General features: G+C 52.8%; 1 protein-coding gene across 1 annotated transcript in view; it reads right to left on the reverse strand.

Annotated features, from left to right (window-relative positions):
• Positions 1-22,314, reverse strand: part of LOC117641479 (fasciclin-3) — a 182,979-nt gene that overhangs the window by 2,270 nt on the left and 158,395 nt on the right. Inside the window, 10 exon segments of the mRNA XM_034378844.1 lie at positions 67-199; positions 813-917; positions 1,450-1,480; positions 9,106-9,153; positions 9,156-9,221; positions 9,309-9,450; positions 9,716-9,909; positions 10,301-10,501; positions 10,594-10,731; positions 10,819-11,148. Coding sequence (XP_034234735.1) covers positions 67-199; positions 813-917; positions 1,450-1,480; positions 9,106-9,153; positions 9,156-9,221; positions 9,309-9,450; positions 9,716-9,909; positions 10,301-10,501; positions 10,594-10,731; positions 10,819-11,148 — 1,388 coding nt within the window.

Consider the following 22,314-nt stretch of genomic DNA (forward strand, 5'->3'; position numbering starts at 1 on the left):
CAGGCCATTTGAACACGAACTTTAACCAGTCAAAAAGGAGATTTGTTATTGTCAGAGACGTTTTACCTTAAGTACTTCCGTGTCACCAGCAACCTTGTCTTTGGCTTTCTTGAACATGTTGGTCAAGGGGATTTTCACCTTCTTCTTTAAAATGTTCTTCTTCTGGCCAGGTCCTTGATCAGCACTCTCAGTGTCACTACTGCAATCATTCGAATGAGAGTTAGAGGAAATCATAGGGTTATGCAATGAGATTTAAAAAAAAAACTGTAGAAAATTAGAATACAGAGAGTACCATTCATATTTAAGTAAAGAAGCACCAGTGTATTAATATCAGTCAACTACAATGAAAATCCTGAAGCAATATAGGCAATGAACTAAATAAAGCAAGCACTGAAGGTAATGTACTAAAAAAACATTCCATGACCGAAGCCAAATTTTAGCGTATTATATATAGCCAGCGCAACATAAATCCCTTCATGCTCAAGCAAATTACCAGTAAGCCATCAGAAATGAAATGATAAGCCAGAAATTCTGGTGACCTACTCAAAAGATGTGCCCTCTGGCCACATTTATTGCATCACAAACTATGCAAAACAAAGATTGTATTAAAAAAAGTATTAGTAGGTGTGCCAATGAAAACCGACGCTCAAGTACCCAGAAATGATGATCTTTGCATGTAGATAAATGTATTTTGGTGAGAAACGAAACAACACAACAAAATGTGCTTGTGCAAGGTAAATTATTCATGGTGACAATTTGCTCAATTATTTGAAATATCAGTGCTTTGTGAAAAGCATAATACTGAGCCTTGCCTTTGACCGAGGAGTTGTTCACTATTGACGGATGTGGAAATTCGGCTCTTGGGGGTCAACCTCTTGGCCTCCTCAGTTTTACCCGGGTCTTCCGGATCACCGCCTCTGTAAGGACAAGGATCAACAGCCCTATGTACACCTCATGCAAAGTCAAAGTAAGGAATATCGGCAAGCATAGTTCCCCATTAGTTTTCACAGTGTGCCTAACAAACCTTCCCTTCAAACAAAAAAAAAGTATAATCTGCTAGAGATTTTACTTCTCCAAAACCTACCTAAAATCAAACCACCCATCACAAAATACGTAAAGTTAAACACTCAGCATGCAGTCAAGTTTATACTTTTTGTCCTATTAGTGAAAGTGGTTTAGTAGTTACACATTGAATTTAGATCCAGAAAGATACTGTATATCTTTTCTCACAAACAAACAGATTTGCTATGTCTCTAAAAAATGTAAGTACACACACAAACACAAACACCTTAAGTTAATCATGCGGTAAAACTATACCAACTGAATTCTTTGATATCTCAAAAGAAATGTCATGGAAGATCAATGGAAAAGGTGATTACTTCCAGTGAGTTTTAACTTAAATTTTGGTTACTATCATGCAACACAAACTCCCTCTTAGAATTTACTTACGTTTCACCGGTGCGATGAGAAGCAGCACCTCCTGAAATCAGAAATCTGAGAGTGGATATTTTGACCTAAGTAACGCTGTTGGAAAATAAGAAAATGAATTACAGCAAATTTTGGGCAACAGAAAACCTTGAAGGAAAAACACATATAAATGTTTGTGGGTGTGCCAAGGTGATAGCATGGATTCTCAGAACAGAGACACACAGTATTAATCAAAACAATATTTATTGAAAAAAAAGAGAAGAAAAAGAAAATATTAAGTGTACTGATGGTGAACATCAAAAAAATTAAATAGTCCTTATACAATTACAAAAGTCTTTGCTCACAGATTTTCCCAACCACCTGAGTAAAGCACATACTTTAAATTTTCCACGTTTCTACAGGGAATGTTTCGATTTTACTTACAAGCATACAATACATTTAAAAATAATATTTATAACGGATAATATCAATAGGTGCTGCCCCAAAAATTTGTACATGGTTTCTGTCATAAGACATGAGATTCCGAGGTTCAGAATTAAATTAACACTGAAACGATTATGGAGTATTACCGGTATGTGGTTGCAGAGACTCAGGAGTCCTAAATAATACAATTTGTGACCTAGGTATCATTATCTAGGAAATGTTTCCCGACCAAGGAGACAATAAGTCTTGGCATTGCTTGTTCATTACACTCCAATGGCTGGACATGACCCTTGAACTGAAGGGAGCCCTAATGCTCAAATTATTATCATTTTTTTTAAACCAGTTCTTTGAAACAAAATGATGCAATTCGCTTTAAATATCTATTTACAATAATATGAAGCAAAGGTAGCATCTTTACTGACTTTGCAGGCCCATTTATCAACATAGTGGAAATGTGACCTAATAGATTTTAAGGAGCTTTCCCCATCGTCAACATATTTCGATGCTCACAACAGATTATTTACACAACTTGCTAGATTTCCTAATTTCTTACTTATACACAACAAATATTGAATCCTTTCATTTCTCCTGGCAAATTCTTTAAGTACATCACACTGAAGCAATTGCCAGTACTTAATGAACATCATAAAATAATAAATCTATTCTTATAAGAAAGGGGTAGAATGATTCATTTTCTCCAAGACAACTCAACCTAAGTTCAAAAACATCAATTAACGTTCTTACAATATTTTATCTCTTCAGCAATCATAGAAAACAAATAAATATGATAGAAAAGAAACAATTGGTAGAAGAGATAATCAGAATACTATCAGTATAAAAAAATAAAAGACTTATGCAGACATGATACTGAAATGATGCAAGACAAAAACGCATTGTGATCAAGACAATGCTTCCCACAAAATTTAACAAAGAAAGATAAGGAAATTCAATTTGATATTATCCTCTGTGGTAAAATAAAAGTTAAAACAGTAGCAGCAGAGGTTAGCTTTAATAGAACGCGAAACGTCCTATTCAGGAAATCCTACAGTTATACTATATGTCCAATAAGAAAATTCAAAGAGCAGCTTAAAAGACAAAACAAACAGTTCCTAAAGTCTAATGACTTCCATTTCTCATTCTTTGCTCAATCACATCTACAAACCAAAGCCCTCTTTCTTGATAAGCAAAGGCATATCTATAATGACACCTAAATTTTGAGAGGGTTCGGGAAAGGTAAAACCATTCTATAAATAACAGTGTATATAAACCTACTTAAGTGACACACCAAGATTCATTCAATGTCCACCACTGCACTCAGGGTCAACAAAAACTAATTTAGGAAATTAAAAGCTAATCTAACTCCAGCATATGAAAGGAAGCCTGATCCTACTTGAAATGAGGAATGAGTCGACAAAACTGAAGAAAAGCATGCCAAATACCGTTACTTTGGAATGATGGCACTTCAATTAATAAATCTAAAATGAAAAGTTGATGATCAATCAAAAATTCAATATCAAATAAAAGAGAAAGAAAAAAAAATAATAAAAGAAAGTGAGATTCACGTCTTTCTTCAACTTTTACAGCTAGACATTAACACATTCCATTGACACATACAATCCTATGTTGAGCTTGTCCATTGATAACATTGAGATCACAAACTTTGTCTACTTGTTTCCCAATAACAATCCTGTGGACTTAGCTGCACAAAATTCTGACAACTTTGGACAGTGGTAGATATTGTAACACAATAGCAGCTATCATTAATGTGACTGTGCTCAATACAGCAGCAAAGTTTTAAATTGGTCTTCACAGTCACTGAAGTCGATGGGAAATAGCATGAGACAAACATTAAGTAGTAAGCAATAATGGTTTCTCCTGCTTTCCATGCTTAGGAAATATCAGGATAAGGACATGGATTGGATTTTTTTAAAGGAAAGGCCCTCAAAGTCTTCAGTTGATGGGAGAATGAAAAGGTAAATCTCTTTTCCCATTACCACCTTTAAACATAAAGGTCAAGGACTACCCAATTTGAGGATGTTTGCTAGATCAAGGTGCAGGACCAGATGTCTTGTATGGACAAACAGTAGATGTCCTCAATGCTTGCTAATGGCCACATTGGCTTTCTCACTTTGGAATCATCAACTTAACAACAAGTATTTACAATATGATAAAAATAGAGGGTGCAAATTATTCTGCTACCATGGGTGATTGGGGCAATTAACAAATCTACCTAATAGTCATTGAGTGCTCAAGTTCAAACTATGTACAGAAATCTTTGATGCAGTATTGCACAATACAAATCCTCCCCTGATTCCTTGGCTATTAAGAGTCTCAATTTATAACAAAAGAAGGAGTATATGCCCCAGTGTCTTGCTTTAGTCCCAAATAAAAACAATCAGTGAGAATTCAGTCAGTTATTAAAATACTGGCAGTGGTTGCACAGTCTTGAAGAAGCCAGACAAATCTGATTTGTTTTGATGAATTGTTGATACATTGTCAGACCACATATGAGTCATCACAGAGGTTTAGAAGTACATCTAACTATGAACTAAACTTTGAGTCATACTATGAGTTTGCCACAGGAAAAAAGGGAGAGCATGAATAGATTTCTAGCAGCAAAGGGTGAACCAAATCTGAACGAAAGTAGGGAGGTTTACACAGCACACTTATAACACACAAACATTTGATAAAAGCCTAAATGAAAAGCATATAATGAGTATTTTGGTAACAAATCCTGTAAGTTTTTAAAAGCCCAGTTTGATCATTTAAATAAGGATAACAATCTTATTTTGATTCATTTTGTTCAGTCGCTGCATAGAACTGAGAACAGACAGCGCTTCTAAGAAGCAACACAAATTCAGCAAATAAGTATGGGTGGTATGAGCTATGACTTAAGTTGCCCAGCAACCAGAAAGAAGTCTCGGTGGAAGTCGACCACCGTCATTTCTTGAGTATTCAATACTGAGTGCTTACTCATCAAAACTAAATTTGTAATATGGATTGGTCTGAATATATAAACTGTGGTTTAACATTTTATAAGCCTATCAGAAAAACATACATCCTAAACTAAAAAAAATGTTCATCCTGTCCTGAACAGTGAGAGGTTCTCAACTTCATGCAAAATCTTGCAGAGATAGGCAAAGGACAGGGAAAGGCATCCCAGAAATCAGTCTGACAAAGACTTTGGATCACGATAAACTTCCTGGTAACAGGATTCAGCAATTTGATCCATCAATTAAAAAGGAAAGAATCTCTTTAGTCCAATTTTCTTAAGGTTAACTAAACACATGATGCAGACTTAAGTACTTCTACACAGGTGTATCTTCTTTGATTTCCTTCTTGATGTCGTTGCCATTGATATACTCAGAAGAAACGTTGTGGTTAATGGAGGGGTTTTCGGTGCCGCCTACTCCTGCGTGTTTGGCTTTTTCCGAATGGCCCTCAGGATCGATGTGCGCCACACTGCTGGTCTGACTGGATTTACCGCGACCTCCACCAGCTGCAAACAGCAATAATGAACTCCTGTCATGCAAAGTCTCCACACACCCATGGCTCAGGGAACACCTCCATTTTGGCTCTCCGGAATCTCCAAACATTGGCTAAATTTTTGGATAAATAGTTCTGAGTAAGCCCAATGAAACCTTCGAGCCAAATATGACAGGAATTCTCTAAGTTTAGAACACACAAGCAATTCTTTAAAAATAAAACTGCTCATTATTGCTACCAGACTAAATCTGGAAGCAATCTGCTCAGAACAGTTTTATTGTGCACTACAAGGCACAAGTGCATTGTAGCTCAACATGCTCTCAGATATGCATCCTCAAAATGGAATAAATAAATCACAATGAAAAAGATCTAGTGAGAATCTTAATTAGACGGTGGTGCTGTAATAAGTATCAAACCATAATTCAGAAACCATAAAAATGAACTGCATCCCAGTGAACACCAACTACGTATAAGGGTGTTTTTCCTTTCTATTACTTTTGGCAGTACACCAAATGTCTCGAACAACACTCTATGACCAGCAAGACTTGCAAATCAAGAAGAGGAGAGATAGAGCCAGCACACAACCATGACTTTTTCTTGAATACAGTAGTATGTATTATTTTATTTCCCCAATAAAATTTCATCTGTATGTGTTTGAACACAAGAGCAGAGCTCTCATGGTGTCTATAATGACATGCAACTACACATGTATGTAAACTAATAATTCTGAATTTCAAGACTGCACTAATGTTTTTATCTACTGTTAAGACAAATGGTTTCTTAACTAAAATAATTCAAAACCCTACACAAACATATTTCATGCATTTCTAATCCAACTATTACACTGTAGTGTGTACATGCGAAGTTCAGCCCTGCCCACTGACTGTCACATCAATACCACCGTCCAACTCCCAAGTAGGAAACAATTTTTTTTAAATTGGAAAGATAATGAAAACACGATGCATTCTGAGAGCAATACTTAAACTGCTTGTGGAAACAGCCATCTGGGTGGGGCTTTGGCATGAGAAGGCAAGTACTTCAACCCCCTTTTTTTCCTGAACAAATTCTTTCTTATAGCAAGACGCAGGGAAACTTGTTCTTTTGCCACATACTGTGCTTAAAAACCCACACCAAACAGCAAATTTAAATTGCAAATTAAAGCTGATTTTAAAATTTAAGCAAGTTTAAGAGATAAAAGAAAGGCATTCAGTGTCAAGAAGATGTGTTCTTAAACTGAAGTTATGGATAGGCTCTAATGCTAAGGCTATGGATACAATCTGGAACGACTGGAGTGGTGTGCATGAAAATATAAGCTAAAAATGTGAAATTTAAGTGTAAGTGCACAAGTGCAATAAAAATACAAACAAATCTAAGATCTGAGAAAGAGAGTTAATCAATTTTTACAGATGTGATGATGTAGTTTGAAATTGTAAAAAGCAAATGCAATGGTGCTTTGAATCAAATGCAAGGTAGTTTTCACAGCTTTTGGTTTTAGTTTCCCCCTTTTTGAGAGGCATGATGATAAAGACATGTCAAGCAATGGCAGGGGTGATAACACAAATTTAAAAAAAAATGTGTTAGAACAGATGATTGAAAAAAAAAACATAGTCAAAAATAAGTGCACATGTGCATGCAGGCTCATGCTCTCAGCTACTAAAGCAAATGAAATCAAGTTTCTATTGAACTATTTGTGACTTGAGAAAGAATATATCCAGCTTGCTTCACACTAACGCTTCTTGGAAGCACTTGCCTTCATTCAGGAGTCTAGTTCTTGCTGGCCACAGCTTTGACACCGAAAGGAGGAGGGAAGCAAAATATATTTAGTAATGAAGAAAAGGCAGGTAGAAAGAGGGAGGAGAAAGATCTGTGGCATGTCTCAAAAACAGGCAGACTTCTCTAATAGTGCATAGGTACTACACAAACACCACCTGTTTATCCTTCACCAACAAACACTGATAGTTAATATCTAATTTTCAATGGAACACACACATTTAAATCCACGCCAAGAAGTGCCTGTTTAAAAGACAAATTAAAACCAAGAAAGTCAGGAGATAGCGGCAAAACCTCAAACAATCGGTTTCAAAGATACAGGAGCGAGGGAGGAAAAAGACCAACATGTCAAACATGTTTCAAACCATAGGAGGGTCAATGTTAAACAGCAGAACAAAACTAAACTCATATAAAGAAATGAAATACTTAAAAAGATGTAAGCTAGAAAGTCACAATGATGTATGGCAATACCATAAGAAGCTGCAAGTTTGTTGGTTTTATTCTGACGAAACCTTCAAGCACAAATGAGGAGAATGTTCATGCTTATATAGTTCATACACAGCACTCAAAGAAAAGACTAGCTCTTCATTCCCCACTTCAAAAGCACTTTATATAATATAGAAAGCTTTGATAAATCTCAAAGCAGGATAACTATCAAGCCTGATAATAACACAATACTAAAATATTTCGTTTTCTCCCCATTCGAATAATAAAGAAAAATAGACTTTTTCAAAACTCAATTAATTTATGAGAAATTTTTAGCACTAATACATAAACTAAAATATATTATTTGAAAAATAACTACTATTGGATCTTCCTGTTCTCAATGACAGTTGGTCTGATTGATATGTAAGAAAATGAGAAGACATGAGAAGTGTGTTTGGTGATTTTCATGTTAGTGTGCCAAGAGATGTAGACAATGTCAACCAGCACTACTTATCAGTTTCAGAGAATTCGCTGACAGAAATTTACCTCCATAATTGTCCACTCAAACATCGTTTACATTTTATTAAAAATGAGATAAAGGTTTAACTAGATAGATTTCTGTTCAGATGAAGTGAGAAAAATGCAAGCAGCAAGTAGCAAACTCAAAAACTGAAAGTGAATCACCAGTTTAAAAGCTACCTCTTGGAAGCCACCCTCACAATACACATAGCCATAATCTTATTTTTTAAAAGTCTGATTGTGGCACATATAGTCGTTTGTATCATGAGGGAGGCTGATTTGAAGGGGTTAGTACCAGTGTACCTACCTACGGAGAAAAGGGAAAGAATAGAGTTACTCCTGGGCTAATCTTTTTTCTATATCCCTCTGAAATGAGAGAAATTTTGTTAACAAGTTACTAAAAATCTATTTTTACACCACATTTTCTATGGTGTAGAAATTGTACCTATGAAATAAAAAAGCAAAAATTTTCATGAATAGAGGTTTGTTGAGCCAAACTGTAGGCCCCTCAAAAAATATAACCTTGTGTGGTGAGAAAACGCTCTTGAACTGTTTAGATAAACAATAAAAGATGATCCTAAATAAAAGTAACGAAATTAAAAGTTGACAAACACTATATGGAGCAAGTACATGGGTAATTGGGGTTCTATCATCTACCGGCCTGAAGCTTTCATGCACTTTATGGTGTTCGTTCTCACCTCATACCCACAAATTCTATAGCGGGTCTCCAGTTTGTTCTGAGAAAACAAAAGCAAGGACTTTTCACTTCCAAGCTTAACAAAACATATTTTTCAAATTTTTCTCCACACATAATGACTTTTTTCCCTAAAACATTCTTTCATATTCAACGGCAGACAATGTATGCCCTTAGAAAATTCTCTGTGAGCAGAACGCATGAGAGTCTCTATGCAAATGTTGAAGTGAATTGTGTAAATCAAGTTGGCATTCAAGACCAAAACACAAGGATTTTGGATCACCAAACAACTTAACTGGAACAGTGTTCGAACAATATTCTAAGCATGTTACAATTATACACTCATGTAATGAACCTACCTGCAAAGCACCATCTGCCTGTTGCCCGAGCAAAGACCACAATAAAATGATCAACAGCACAAGAAGGACTGCAATGACAATTCCAACGATGGCTCCGGCTCCCATTTCAGCCATAGCTAAAGGGCAAACAAAACATGGATTACAGTTAAATTTCCAAAAAGGCACAGGTAAACAAGCAACAAATTTAAATGAAAGTTCCAAACCTCTTGGCTGTGAGCTTGTGGAAATTCTGACGATGTAGTCTTGCTGCCCAATGGTGTTGGTGGCCTGAACCCTGTATTCTCGGTCGACATCCTCCTTGGTGACAGGTCTAATGAACAGCTTCGTCTCCCACTCGCCATAACCCTAGAAAGTCAATGCAAGAAATGTAAGAACCGACTGCAAAATATGGCAACACCACACGGTAGAAAGCTCACAAAGAAATACAAAGAAAAGGGAGGCATTGTAAAAATGGGCAAAATCAAAATCCTACTCAAAACGAAGCAACTCTAAAATGCCTTCGTTTCCTTCGCAAATGTGAAGCAGATGCTTTGCAGACTTTTTACACTGCAGCGCGCGCCACAGCCACCAGTGCCGCGCACGGTGCACGGTCCACGCTCCGCACGCTCACCTTGGGCTCTGTGTAAGCGACCTCGAAGTGGCGCTCCGTGTCGGAGCTGGCGCTGCCCTCGTAGATGTCCTCGCGACCCACGGTCCACACGAAGCTGGGCTTGGGGTTGGCCTTGATGCGTATCGCCACGTGACCCTCCTCGCCCTCGGTGAAGCCGAACTGCTCCAGGTCCCCGGACGCCGGCTGGGGGGAGACTAGGGACACACGGAATCACGGAATCCAGGTTACAAGGGGTCGCCTCAGGAACACTCTGAAAATCTATGGTCGACACTTGATGACAATGTCGAGGCTAAATTTCCTTACAGCGAACCCTACATCGAAGCAGCAGTATGGTACCAATAAGCATAGGTAGTTCGAAAATTTATCATCAAGTAGTGTGTCTCGGGTCTAGTACCATGACCATGCAATGAGTAGGAGCTTCGATTACAATTTAATCAATTTCTGATGAAGTCATCATTTTTAAGAGAAGATGAAAATGTGAATCAAAAGCCCACAGTGCAACGTGCCAGCTGAGCTGGGCGACTGGCCGGGACGACGCGAGAGGGAATGACCAATGACCGGCGGACTCGGGACTCGCGGACTCACACTTGACGCTGATGCGCTTGCGCGCGGTGGTGCGGGCGGGGTCCATGCCCAGGATGGGGTGCGCGGCCACGCAGCGCAGCTCCTTGCCGTTGTCGCTCCAGCGCAGCTCGCGGGTCAGGTTCTGGCGGATGCGGTACAGCTTGTCCTTGGAGTTCTCGAAGATCTCCGGCGCGGACACGCCCTCGGTCACCAGGTCGTCACCTGCAGAGGAGAAAGAGAGAGGGGGGCGTCAGCGGGGCGAGTCGGTGCCCAGGGAGTGCCCAGGGAGAACGGGTAGTCCAAAGACTACGGACCCATGAACCAGGTGATGTTGGCGGCCGGCCTGCCCTCGGGCACGACGCACGTCGCCAGGAAGCGTTCGCCCTCCTGGTAGGTGTCCTGGGGGTCGCGCGGCCGCGTCAGCTCCATGGCGGGGGGTCCTTGGGGGGCGCCTGGAAAGCAAATCGGGTGGTCACGGCACTGGAAAAGGCGGACACACAAAACGGGCAAAAAAGACGGAGACCGTCGATCGAACTCACGGGCCACGACGACAGACATGGTGCCCTGGCTCTCGTGCGCCTCGGTGGGGGTGCCCACGGAGCACTTGAAGACGCCGTTGTACTTGTCCTCGACGCGCGGGATGGACACGCCGCAGTGGCCCTTGTCCAGGCCCTCGCCGAGGTAGGCGGCCATGGACGGCGGCGCGGGGCCCCGCAGCGGGTTGAGGTTGAGCGGCGCCTCCAGGCCCGGCACCTCGATGCGGCAGTACTGGATGGGCACGGACACGCGGCACAGCATGGACACGTTCTGGCCCACCGACACCACGGCCTCCGAGGGGAACACCTCCACGTTCACGGACAGCACCGCCCCTGCAACAGAAAAGGTACCAGTTTACGTTTTGCTTTTTCCCGCGCGCTTATAATTTTTTTTTGATTGGTTCTTGGTGAGGGATAGCGAGCGAGCGCGCTCCAAACGCCTGTGAAGTCGGGGGTAGGCAACACGCACGGCGCCGCTGCTGGGCGGCGTGCCGATGCTGCCGCCGTCAGGCGCTAGCCCGGCCTGCTAGCCCGGCCTGCCTGCCTGCCCTGGCCGCCCGCGCGCCTGCGGTCTCGCTCTGTCTCTCTCGCACTCATGGAGTGCGCCGCGGGCGTGCGAGAGAGGCAGAGCGAGGAGCACAGGATGGGGCAGAAACTGGGACACCGGCTGCCTCTCTGAACCCTCTCGCGTCAGGGCAACAAAGAACATACGCTGAATCTGAAAGCCATGGCTTTCATTGGAGTGACGCTCGGAAACAACTGCAACAGTGTGTCGTCGTTTTGTCGTGTCCCGCCAACCGCCAGGGCGCATCGAACAGTGCCACGCAGTCTAGCTTCGCAGCGCGGAAAGGTGCCTGTGTTATGCGGCTGCTGTACAAAGTCGGACTTGACTTTGACTGACGCAGTGGAATAGCAGAAATTCAAAACCGGGCGCCGCCTTGCCTTGGCGCTAACACATGCAGCATGCCGGCCGTAAGCACCTCGTTTTAGGGGCCCTCCAGCCGTGCCCCGCCCCGCCCCGCCCCACCGTGCCCCACCCTGCTTTCGGGACCCTGGGACGAAAGGGGGAAAAAGCAGCGCGCCTGCCAGCGAAACCAGTTACCATAAATTTGCATTCGGCCCCAAAATGACAAAAATCTTACCTCCCCGAAGACGGGGACTCCTCCGCACTTATTTTCCTGTCCGCTTTTATCCGAGTGACTTTTGCGCGGCGTGGCGCCTTGCTGCGCCGTGTGCCCTATGGCGCGCGCCGCCGGAGCGACACGGCGACACCCGCCTCGCCTCGCCTCGCCTCGAGCTCCCAAACGAATCGGAAACAGCCCACGGCGTAGTGAGATGCGGACGCCCCGGGGACGGCGGAGCGGCGGCACGGCGGCACGGCGGCAGAGCGGCCCGGACACACCCCGGGGACGCCGTCACCGCCGAGTTGCCGTTCGCATCGAACCCAACCAGACGGCGCGGGGCGGCGCGGCGGTCTCGCTTGATGGAACCGCCCCGCCCCACCTGACCCCCAGGCTGGGGCCCCAGCGCCCTCCAGCCCCGCGGGCCTTCCCCATCAAAAGAGGCCTGCTCCTTCTCTCGCGAAACGGCAGGCCGAGGCCGAGAGGCGGTGGCAAAGGGACCGACCGACCACTTACGGAAAGAATCAAAGTTAACAAAAAATTCCTTCGGCCAAATTAAAAGTCTGAAAAATAAATGAAAGCGAGGGAGGTAACTCAAACCGGCGGGATGCTTTCGGCGCTCCGCTCCGCCCCGCCCCGCCGGAGACGCGGTGACACACGACGCCCCGAGAAGCCTTGTTAGGGCCTCGTCGCGCCTCTTTAGAGTTGCGGCCCGGCGAGGCCGAGGCGGCCCAGGCCAGCGCGCCTCAAAGTCTCAAAGGGCGCGTCGAGCCGATCAACTGTCTCGACGCGTGACGCCGAGACGCACGCACACGCGGCACGGGGCAGCATGGCGGCAGCAACGCCTTCAAGTGGAGCGGGCGCGTCGCGGCCCGCAGGGGGCTCACCCCCTCCGCCTCCCCCTTCCACCCAGGTAAATGAGAGGCCTCCCCGCGCCGTCACGGCCCGGTCACGGCCCGGGCCGTACTCCTCGCACTCCGAGCCCCGGGCTAATGGATCCCTCCCACGATAGCGGCCGAGAGAGAGACAGGCGGAGAGAGAGGGGGGGGAGGGGAGCGGACTGGGAGTCATTCCGGCCAACTTAGCGGCTGAAACCGAAGTCGAGTCAAATCGCCGCAAGTCCTGCCTGCCTGCCCGGCCGCCCCACCCCGCCCCCAGCCGAAACCCTCCCGGACCCGACTGTCGCACGGCGCACGGCCTCCCCGACCTCCCCGGCCACGGAACAGCCCCGCAGGCACTATTTGTGGCGGCTGCAGGGTCCCTAGTTTGAGGTCAGGGACCAAAGGGTAACCCAGGGCCGCGCGGGGCGGCGGGGCTAGCCAGCCCCCTGCTGGGACGCCGCCATCGGCCGCCGCCGACCCCGCCGGGGCTGCACGTCGGCGGCGGCCTCGGACCGAAAATGCATTTCCAAACCGGACACGCGCGTCGTCCCGCCACGGCCTCCTCCGCGGCCTCCACCACGGCCTCCTCCTGGCCGAGGCTGCCACCGCCGCACTGCGGGTCAAAGTCAGGACGAAACGCGGCGCGGCGGACGTTGATTCAATCTGTACAACGAGCTTAACAAACTCGCGTGTGCTGCCGGCCAGCCCGCCCGCCGCGCCGTCAGACCGTCAGGCCGTCAGGGAAGGGGAGCTGGACGGACAGGGTGTCCTTCGTGTCCGTCGGCCGCGGGCCAGAACCGCCAGCAGCCCCCCCCCCCCCCAGCGCGCATAGCGTGGCGCAGCGTGGCGTTGTAGTATGCAAAACCAATTGCACAATTTCACTCTGTAGCGCCGGGGAGTTTGCCGTGCCCGCACCACCCTCTCGCTAAAAGCAGCAAGCCGAAGCCGGCACACTCAAACGTGCGCAACCGGCGGCGGTCTGTGTGTCTGTGTGCGAGTGGGCGGCGTCCACGAGGACGTCGCAAAAAGCCATCCAGACGCGGCGAGGCAAGCCTGGGCAAGCCGCCACTCCGCCCGCCACGCCGAATGCCGGGCCGGGCGCGGCAATATCTCGCTAATCCCAGCCGGCCTCGGCCTCGGCGTGCTCATTAGGCGTCGCAGGCAATCGGGGCGCGGCGGGGCGCGGCGGGGCGCGGCGGGGCACGGCCTCGGCCATCACGGGGAAGATGATGAGTGAGCGCGGCGCGCGGCCCGGCCGTCTAACAGAGTTGGCCTGCCTGCGCCTCGCAGCCCAGAGAGGAGCCCTGGCAGCCCTGGCAGCCCTGGCAGCTTGCACACAGTAATCACAGGCCGGGGAACTATACGGCTGCCGCGCCCCCCGCCGCCCGCGCCGCCCTGTTCAGCCTGGACGGTGACGAATGTTGACACAGCCCCACACCGCCCCGCCCCGCCCCGACGCGCTACGTCACAGTGCCTACACAGGCCCCAAACTCTCAAAGCGGCTAAAATATATTTATCCCCCACCACCCCAGCCTGCCCCAGCCCCCCGCCGGCCGGGGCGGGCGTCAACACGTGGATCGACACAGAGCGACGCGACGCACCGAAAATTGCACTTTTCACGTCAATATTTGTCAAGCGTCGGTGCTCGTTTCTTTGGGGGTGGGGGGCGATTCCTTTTTTAGTCACTGCAATTTAGGCCGACTGCTGGGGTCCGGAACGCCGTGGATAGAACGACTCGCAGTGGCGGCGACGACTCCAGCACTCCGAGGCGACAGACCGACACCAACCTGCAACAAGCAAACAACAAGGGGGCGTTAGGGGCGTGTTCAAGCGACGGCTTCGCATTCATTCGCTGTCTCGCTTCATTTGCATTTTTCGCCCCTTTCCTTACGGAGCAAAAAAAAGGGGAGGGGGTGGGGAGAGACACAAGGGACGCGCGGCGGGTTTCAAGTGACGGCGCTTCAGGGCGCTTCAGGGCGCGCCACAACCTGCAATTAAAAACTTGGCCTTCCTCTGATTAAGGGGCCGGAAAGCCTGCAAAGCGACCCTAACTCGGCTGGGCCGGGCGGACTCGGCAACGAGTCATTTCGGCCCTCAAGTGGCACCGCGACGCGACCCCGTTACCGACGCTAACCAGCAGACACAGCCTGCGCCGTCCCCGAACGGGCATCGCGTCAGGCACGCGACACGAAGTGGCCAGTGGACGTAGGCCTACGCGTGATTCACTGCGAACTAGTTGGAGCTCGTGTCTGGAGTAACGCACCTACGCGGGTCGCCTCGCTGTAGTTCCCCGGCCATCTACACCTGCGCCCCACCGGGCCGCAGGGCCGCCGAGCCGAGGCGATAGTGAGGCAGAAAGCCAACGAAGGGGCATCGATCCGAGGCAAGGGCCGAAAGGGACCAAAAGGCGCCAAAAGGCAGCTCCAAAAAAGGGCGGCGCGCAGGCAGCGCCAGGGCAGCGCAGCCCAAAGGGCAGCAAAAAGGGAAGGGAGAGGCCCGATCCACCTGCTTCCCCGGCCCGGCCGGCCCGGCCGCCTTGATCCCCGCCGAGCCGAAGCGCCTCGAGGCGCAGCAAGGCCAAGCAAGGCCAAGCAAGGCAGCACGCCGGGGGAAGGCGCCATCCTGTTCCCTCCATGGGCCGCTACACTGGTGCGGGGCGCGCCACGAGGGAGAGGGAGACACTGCCTGCGCCACGCCGCCATTATGATTATTAGACGGATGCAAGCAGCGCGGCGTACCGCGTCGCCTGGGGCGGGGCGGGGCGGGGCGGGGCGCGACCCCCCTCGACACACTTCCGTGGACCTTCCGCCGTCCCGAGATTCAACAGCCAGCGGCCAAAAGTCGGGCCGGAATCAAGTTACTGCACAAGGGGCCATCTCCGGAGCGGCCCCGGTCCAGCCCCGGCGGGGCGGGGCGAGGCGGGGCGGGGCTGTCAGCCGGAGGGTCGGCTTTAGAGCGGGTCCTTCCGGACTGCCACGAATCGCGAAGAACAGCCGTTGGCATCACTGGACCCACGTCGGCGTTCGGGGCCTCGTTCGGGGCCTCGTTCGGGTCGAGGCGGCCGGGGCGTCGCGGCCCCAGCGCCACCGCAGAGCGGCTCCATTCCGAACAGTGCCCTCGCCGGTGTGTCCCTCTCGCACTGCTGCGCGCGAGGCTGCGCGCAGCGCCACGTCCCTCGAGAGCCTCGAGAGCGAGAGAGTCCGGCCGGTGCTGCACGTCCGCGGCAAAGCCAGGCCGGCCCGCAGCCACCTTCCCGAGCCAAACTCAAACTTTGCGCCCGCAGGCCCGGACACCATCTACGGCGCGGGGCGCGGATCAGTGGCGGATCAGTGCAGCCTTTCCATTAACTGGCGAGCTGGCGAGGGCCTCGTGCTCGTGCTGGAGGACACGCGCGTCGTCGTCCTGCTCGAGCGGCGTCTGTGTACTCGGCCGCAGCATTGATGGCTGGCGGTGACGGACGGGGAGCCAAAAGATAAACACAAAGTACATTGGCGTCGAGGGGGGGGGAGAGGAGAATCGGCGCACTCTCGCTGGCCTCCGTCCCGATAATCCTGGGGAAATAGGGAGATTTTGAAAAGTAACCCGGCCGGTTGCTTCTACTCGAGGTGACGTCCTTGGGGCGGACGTCCCGACGTCCCCTGTCCACGGGCCGAGCCGAGGCGAGCCGAGCCGAGGCTACAATAGCCGCGTCGCGCTGGGGCGTGGGGGTCGGTGACGGTCGCTGACGAGGCGGCTTTGTCGTCGAGGGCGCCGTCGAGGCAAAGGGGATGGATATCCTAACGCCGCCACGCTCTACTTTGCTACCCCATTTTCATTTTTTTTCGGCCCTCCCGCCAGTGTGGTACCCGGGGCGCGCAGCGAGTGCGACGGACAGCTGGCCAACAACCGTCACCCCGAGATGAGTGCAGCCCCGCAGGCCGCCACTCCCCGGGGCTTCGGGTTTGGGCTTTTTAGAGCTTGGGGCTTGACCTCTCCGGGCTTGCTTGGGCTTTTCGAAAATGGGATTTTCAGGCCTCTCTACGCGCTTCGCTCCGATTTCCGGCCGGGCTAATCCGGTTAGTACGGCAGCCGGGCGCAGCCCTGCAGGGGCGTTCGAATAGCGCCCAATAAGGCTATTGGCGGCATGACGACGGGGAAGGGAGGGGGGGGGGAAGGCTTTGCGCTTGCCGCTTTGCGCCTGGAGGAGGCCGAGGCGGAGGCGCCGCTCAAGATATTGGCCGGCCCGGGCACTGCGGCTGGCAGCGAAACGACAAAACAGCCCGCACCCTCCCGGGGATTCGAACCCACGACCGCGCAGAGCGGCGGCGGCGGCGGCTGAGGGCGCAGAGGCGTCGACCCGCAACTCCGGGGGCTGGGGTTCGACTCCCAGCAATTCTATACAGGTTTGGTTCGAGTTCTTTTTAACAACTCGGGAGCTCAAAATGCGTCCAGAGTTTTGGCCGCCAGCGCTGGTCTTCTGGCCCACTGTTGGGCGGACGGACAGGCCGCCGCTGACACACTGCGTTTCCAGACGATTACCTGGTGGGTATCAAGGCGGGCATCGAGGCGAGTATCGAAGCGGGTATCGAGGGGCACTGCCATAGGATCCAGCCTCCTTCCAGTGTCCCAGCGCGCGGAAACGGCACGGCGGCGGCAACTCGGTTACCGTCGGGTACCGTCGGGTTCCTGGCGGCAGGGGCACGCCGAAGTGCGCGCCAGAGCCAGCGAGACCGGGAAAGCGATTGAGAAGGCTCACGGGGCGAAGCGAGGCCCAAACTTCGCCGCGCGCTGCGTCGCTCGTGGGGGCCCTGCCTTGCCCTGCCACGCCCCGCCACGCCACGCCCTGCGCTTCATCGCGTTTCTAAGTTATTCCGTTTGTGTTCGGCCACCCTGCCAGGCCGGCATCGCGCACTGACGCTGACGGAAATATGAACGAGGCAGACGCTCTGGACGAGAGGCGCGCAAGGTGCAAGGGGCGAGGCATCACGCTCCCTGGCCGGTCACGGCCACACGCAGCCTCCGTGTCGGTCGGGTCGGGGGAGTCCCACCCCTCCGCCCCTGCCGCAGCGTCACGCCGAATCGGGAGCACTATAAACGTCCTGCAGGGAAATCTGTGCGGCCGCGCGCCTCCCCCGTGGCCCTGCCGTGGCCCTGCCGGGGCCCGGCCCGCCTTCCTTGGCCTCCTTGGGGATGCGGGGGCACTTCTGGCGCAAAGCCCCAACCGGCACGGCGCGCGGCACGCCACGCCGGCTACGTGAGGAAGGGTTAGGGACCGAACTGGAGGACTGACCCCGCGATACCCCGCACCTTTCTAACGGTCCTCTCCTGGATTTTGGCAGTGCGGTCGTTGACCAGCGCCCCTGTCCGTGGCGAATGGCGATACCCCGCGCCGCGGTTTTATAGTGCGTGGGGTTCGTTCGTTGCTTTCCACACGCCGCCCCCCGTGCAAACACGGCGACGCAGCGGCGGGCCGGCCCTGAGTTACGGTGTGGGCGATACTCCGCGCGGCGCGACACCAGCGCCCTAATTTCCAGCCATTACGGGAATTTATCCGCGCCGCCTACAGACCCTACAGGCCCTACAGGCGCGACACAAAACAAAACACCGTCGGCTATAATTTCTGCGTGATTAACTTAAACCGGCGCCGCACTTTATTTAATTTCTTGTCGTTCGGCGCGGCGACGAGGCGGCGGCGGAGGGGATCCCTCCCTCCCCTCCCGCGGTGGTGCTCGCGGTGGCGGGCGGGTCACGCGCGCGGCACACAGTAAATCCAAAACCCAGTTTCTGGGGCATCAAAACGTAGAAAAAACCCAGAAATCGGGGTATAAAGATACCGGTAACTTTTCAAACAGAAGCCGTGCGCCTTTGCCACCAAATCATGCAGGTTTGCCGCAGAACTAGGAGTGGACGCCCCAGTTTCTGGTAGGATGGCTGTTCAATAACTGTCACGGTGCTTTCGGAGGCTGCGGCACGCGCCCCGAGGGCTGTGGCACCTTGGAACAGATTCATTTCTCCCCGGATTTTGGTCAAAAACGCCCCAGAAACTGGGTTTTGGATTTACTGTGCAGCGCAGCCTCCCTCGCCCGCCGAGTTTCGAGTAATTTATCAATCTCAGGGCAAAGAAGGCAGGGAGCAACGCAACGAAAACAGTGGTTTGGACCGCGAGCAATAACGCTCTGCCTTTTCGGCGAGGTGGGCGAGGCAGGGGAGGGAGCCGCGGGCTCGTCTCGTAAAAGCGCAGTAAACAGTGCTGCGGCCTTGCCTCGCCTTGGACCCAAATGAGCCGAGGCAAGCCGAGGCAAGCCGAGGCACCGGCGGAGCACTAGCAGAGGTTAACCCACCGCCACCACCCCGGCCCGGCGCCCCACACAACTCCGTGCCGGGGAAATATAAAACAACAACAAAAACAAAAGGCCCGTGCACAGCCAGACAATATGATGCTGCTCCCCTCCTGACATAAAGTAAGACCACCACACTGCTTGCTCATGATGGCTTACAGGCCGGCCAACATTAACCGGCGCTTACACGCTCGCCCCGGCCCATGCCTGGCGCCCTGCCCGCCGCCCCGCCGCCGGCCCCTCGCGCTCAAAGACACCACCGCCAACACGGCGCGCATCATCATCTGGAGCGCGCGCGTGTACCGACCGGCGGGGGGCCTCGGGGCCCGGGCATTGACGGCGGCTCCGTCGAGCGCCCTCCCGCCGCTGCCCGCCCACAACAAGGCCCTGGCGTGCTGGCGGCCTGGCGGCTTGCTGGCAGCGCGTATAGCGCGTCTGCCGAGCCGTCGCTCCGGTTCAGGGCGCGGCAGCGCGGTGCAGGGGCCCACCAGCCCAAGTAGGCCTGTCGCTGGGGGAACCGGAGGGGCTCCTCTCTCTCTCTCTCTCCCTCCTCGCTAATGGGAAACGTGCGGCAAATCAATGCGAGCGGCAAAATATGAAATTCGGCAGCGGCGCCACCCGGCGGACCCACGACGCGCACATGTGCTGCAATCTCTCCGCCTCTCTCTCGCCACTCGTGTCCCCGCTAGAGAGGGCTATATCGGGACAGAGATAGAGAGATAGAGAGGGAGGGAAGGAAGAGCGTCGCGGTGGAACGGCGCCCAGACGACCAGGGGAAAATAACGGCGGTGGCCCCGCCCCGCGCCGCCCCGCGCCAGATGGAGCTGCACTGTGGAGTCAGGGAGCGGCGCCGCGGGCCGCGGAGGTGTGAGGTTTCCAAAACGCCCACAATGGCCCGGCAAGCTCGGCAGGCCGCGCGACCAAAATAGAAAACAGAAAAATGGAGCCGGCAAGTGCAAAAATAAAAAAAGAGGTCTTTCTTTCCGTTTTTTCGTTTTCTCACTTTTCGTTCTGTGTTTCCGCGAAGAACAAAACCGAAACCGGAAGCGAAGGCGAAACCCCACGCGAACGGCAGCGCTCTTGCAGGACACACTCTTGCAAGGCGCTGCGGGGGCGAGTGTAGAGTGCGGAGTGCCGGGGTGGGGGTGGGGGTGGGGGCGACCCGCTAGGGGTTGCTGCTGAAAGTAGGCCGATTTGTGAGTCCAAAGTAGCTCTTTGGGCCGCCAGGGCCGCCAGGGCCGCCAGGGCCGCACGGGGCACCTAAGCCGACCGGCCGTTGCTGTACTACGCTGTACGACGACGACTGCGATTCGCCCCGCCACGGCCGAGAGCGCACGGCACGGCGCAGTGCAGGGCGTGGAGCACGGCGTGGAGCACGGCCTTATCGGTTCCTCGCAGTCAGCGCCGCAACCTGCGCCGCTCCTGCCGCGCGACTTGTCGCTCTGTCTCTCTCGCACCCCGACGGCGGGCCCCACGAGTGCGACAGAGACAGAGCGACGGAACGACTCTTCCGAATGGCTCGGCTGCTCCCCGTCATCGACGCGGCGGCCTCCTCTTTACTTCCCGTTCACGGCGAGCTAGGCGGCGGAGGCCTTTGGCGGCCGAGGCGGAGGCCTTGCCGGCGCTGCTGGACCCATCTCGAGGCCGTGGAGGCCGAGACCGCGGCCGTGTTTCGCGCCTCCCCGCGCGTCGCGTGGTGGCTTTGTCGGCCTCCTCCATGCCGGGGGCCTTTACGGCCGAAGTGGCGGGCAGGGCGGCCGTAAAGCAAATGAGATGGCGCGCCCGATGACACGGCCAGCCCACTTAGGCCTGCCGCCCTCCGCCCCACAGCCGAACAGCCAAACAGCACACCCCGAAAAATGCGCCGCAATTTTTTGTCAGCGCGCGTTACTTCTGTAAATTTCGTCTCGTTGCTTTCCATTCAGTTTCTTGCCCTTTCCCCGAAAAAGAAGTTCGACAAGATGCCTGTGAGGTTTGAAAGTCAGCTGCACCACCGTAATACAGAGAATTTCAACCATAATATGGAGAAACCTCACTATAGGCCTTTTAGAGCCCAGTCGGCCCCCGCGTTCCGCGCCAACTCGGCGCTGCGTTCGGACAGCACACCGTCGGGGCGGCGTCGCCGTGGCGTCGCCGTGGCGTCGCGCACCGCCCGTAAATCCCGGGGAGGGGCTCGGCCGGGCCGGGGCGGCCAGGGCCGGGCTCGGCGACGTCGCCAAGGGAACCAAGGGAACCCATGGCGCTGTTCATTTGTTTGGGCCAAGTGCGTGCCGTGCCGTGCCGTGCCGCCTGCAGTGGGGCGCCGTGCGGTGTTCGCTCCTGGGCCCGTAAAACCGTGCCGCCCCCTCGCCCCGCCCCCACCGCGAGGCCGGCCGGAAGTGGCAGCGAGGGAAGGGCAGTAGGTCACGCCAGCAGCGCCAACAGCGCCTCTCGCCGCGACACGAACCTCTCGGCGCACCTTTCCATTTTCCCAGAACCTTTCCAATTTTCCTCCGCGGCTCAAAAGGGGCGCCCGCCGTCGCGGTGCTTGTCCACGACGCGCACGTGCGCGCCCCGGCCGTGTAGGACGCCGAGTTGAACGGCTGCCAGCGGCAGGCGGCGACAGCGAGCGCGGCGAGCATGGCCAAGCCAGGCCAAGCCGGACGAGAAACAGGACCAGGTGCGTCGCGGCGCCGGGCAGGCCGAGCTGGCAGGCCGGGCACTGACAGCGAAAGCACGCTGCGAACAGAGCGGAGCCTATGGCGGAGCACGGCGTCGCGTCGGCTCACCTGCATTACAAGGACGAGGCCCTACTCGGCCTGAAAGGCGCCGCGAGGCGCCGCGCGGCCGCCACGCACTCCGGCCGGGCAGACCGAGCTGGCAGGCGCAGCAGGCAGGCCGGGCAGGCCGAGCAGGCAGCCTGGGCCCGCGCCAAGGAAGAGGAGACGCCCCACAAGAATGGGAGGGAAGGGGTGGCGGAGGGGTGGCGGCCCCGGTGGGGCTAAAAGGGTGCCTTTGAAGAAGGCGCGCGGCTCTCCTCGGCCACCCGGTCCTGTCGGCGTGTCTCTCGCACCCGTACTGGCCGCCCAATGAGAGCGAGAGAGAGGGACAGACTTCCAGCTCGGGGTCGGGGTGCCGTGGGCGGAGAGGCGCCGGACAGGGAGATCGCAGCATTCCCGCCGCCTGGAGGCTCCATGGAGC

The sequence above is a fragment of the Thrips palmi genome, unplaced genomic scaffold (assembly GCF_012932325.1).
Source record: "Thrips palmi isolate BJ-2018 unplaced genomic scaffold, TpBJ-2018v1 HiC_scaffold_15, whole genome shotgun sequence".
Lineage (NCBI taxonomy): Eukaryota > Metazoa > Arthropoda > Insecta > Thysanoptera > Thripidae > Thrips > Thrips palmi.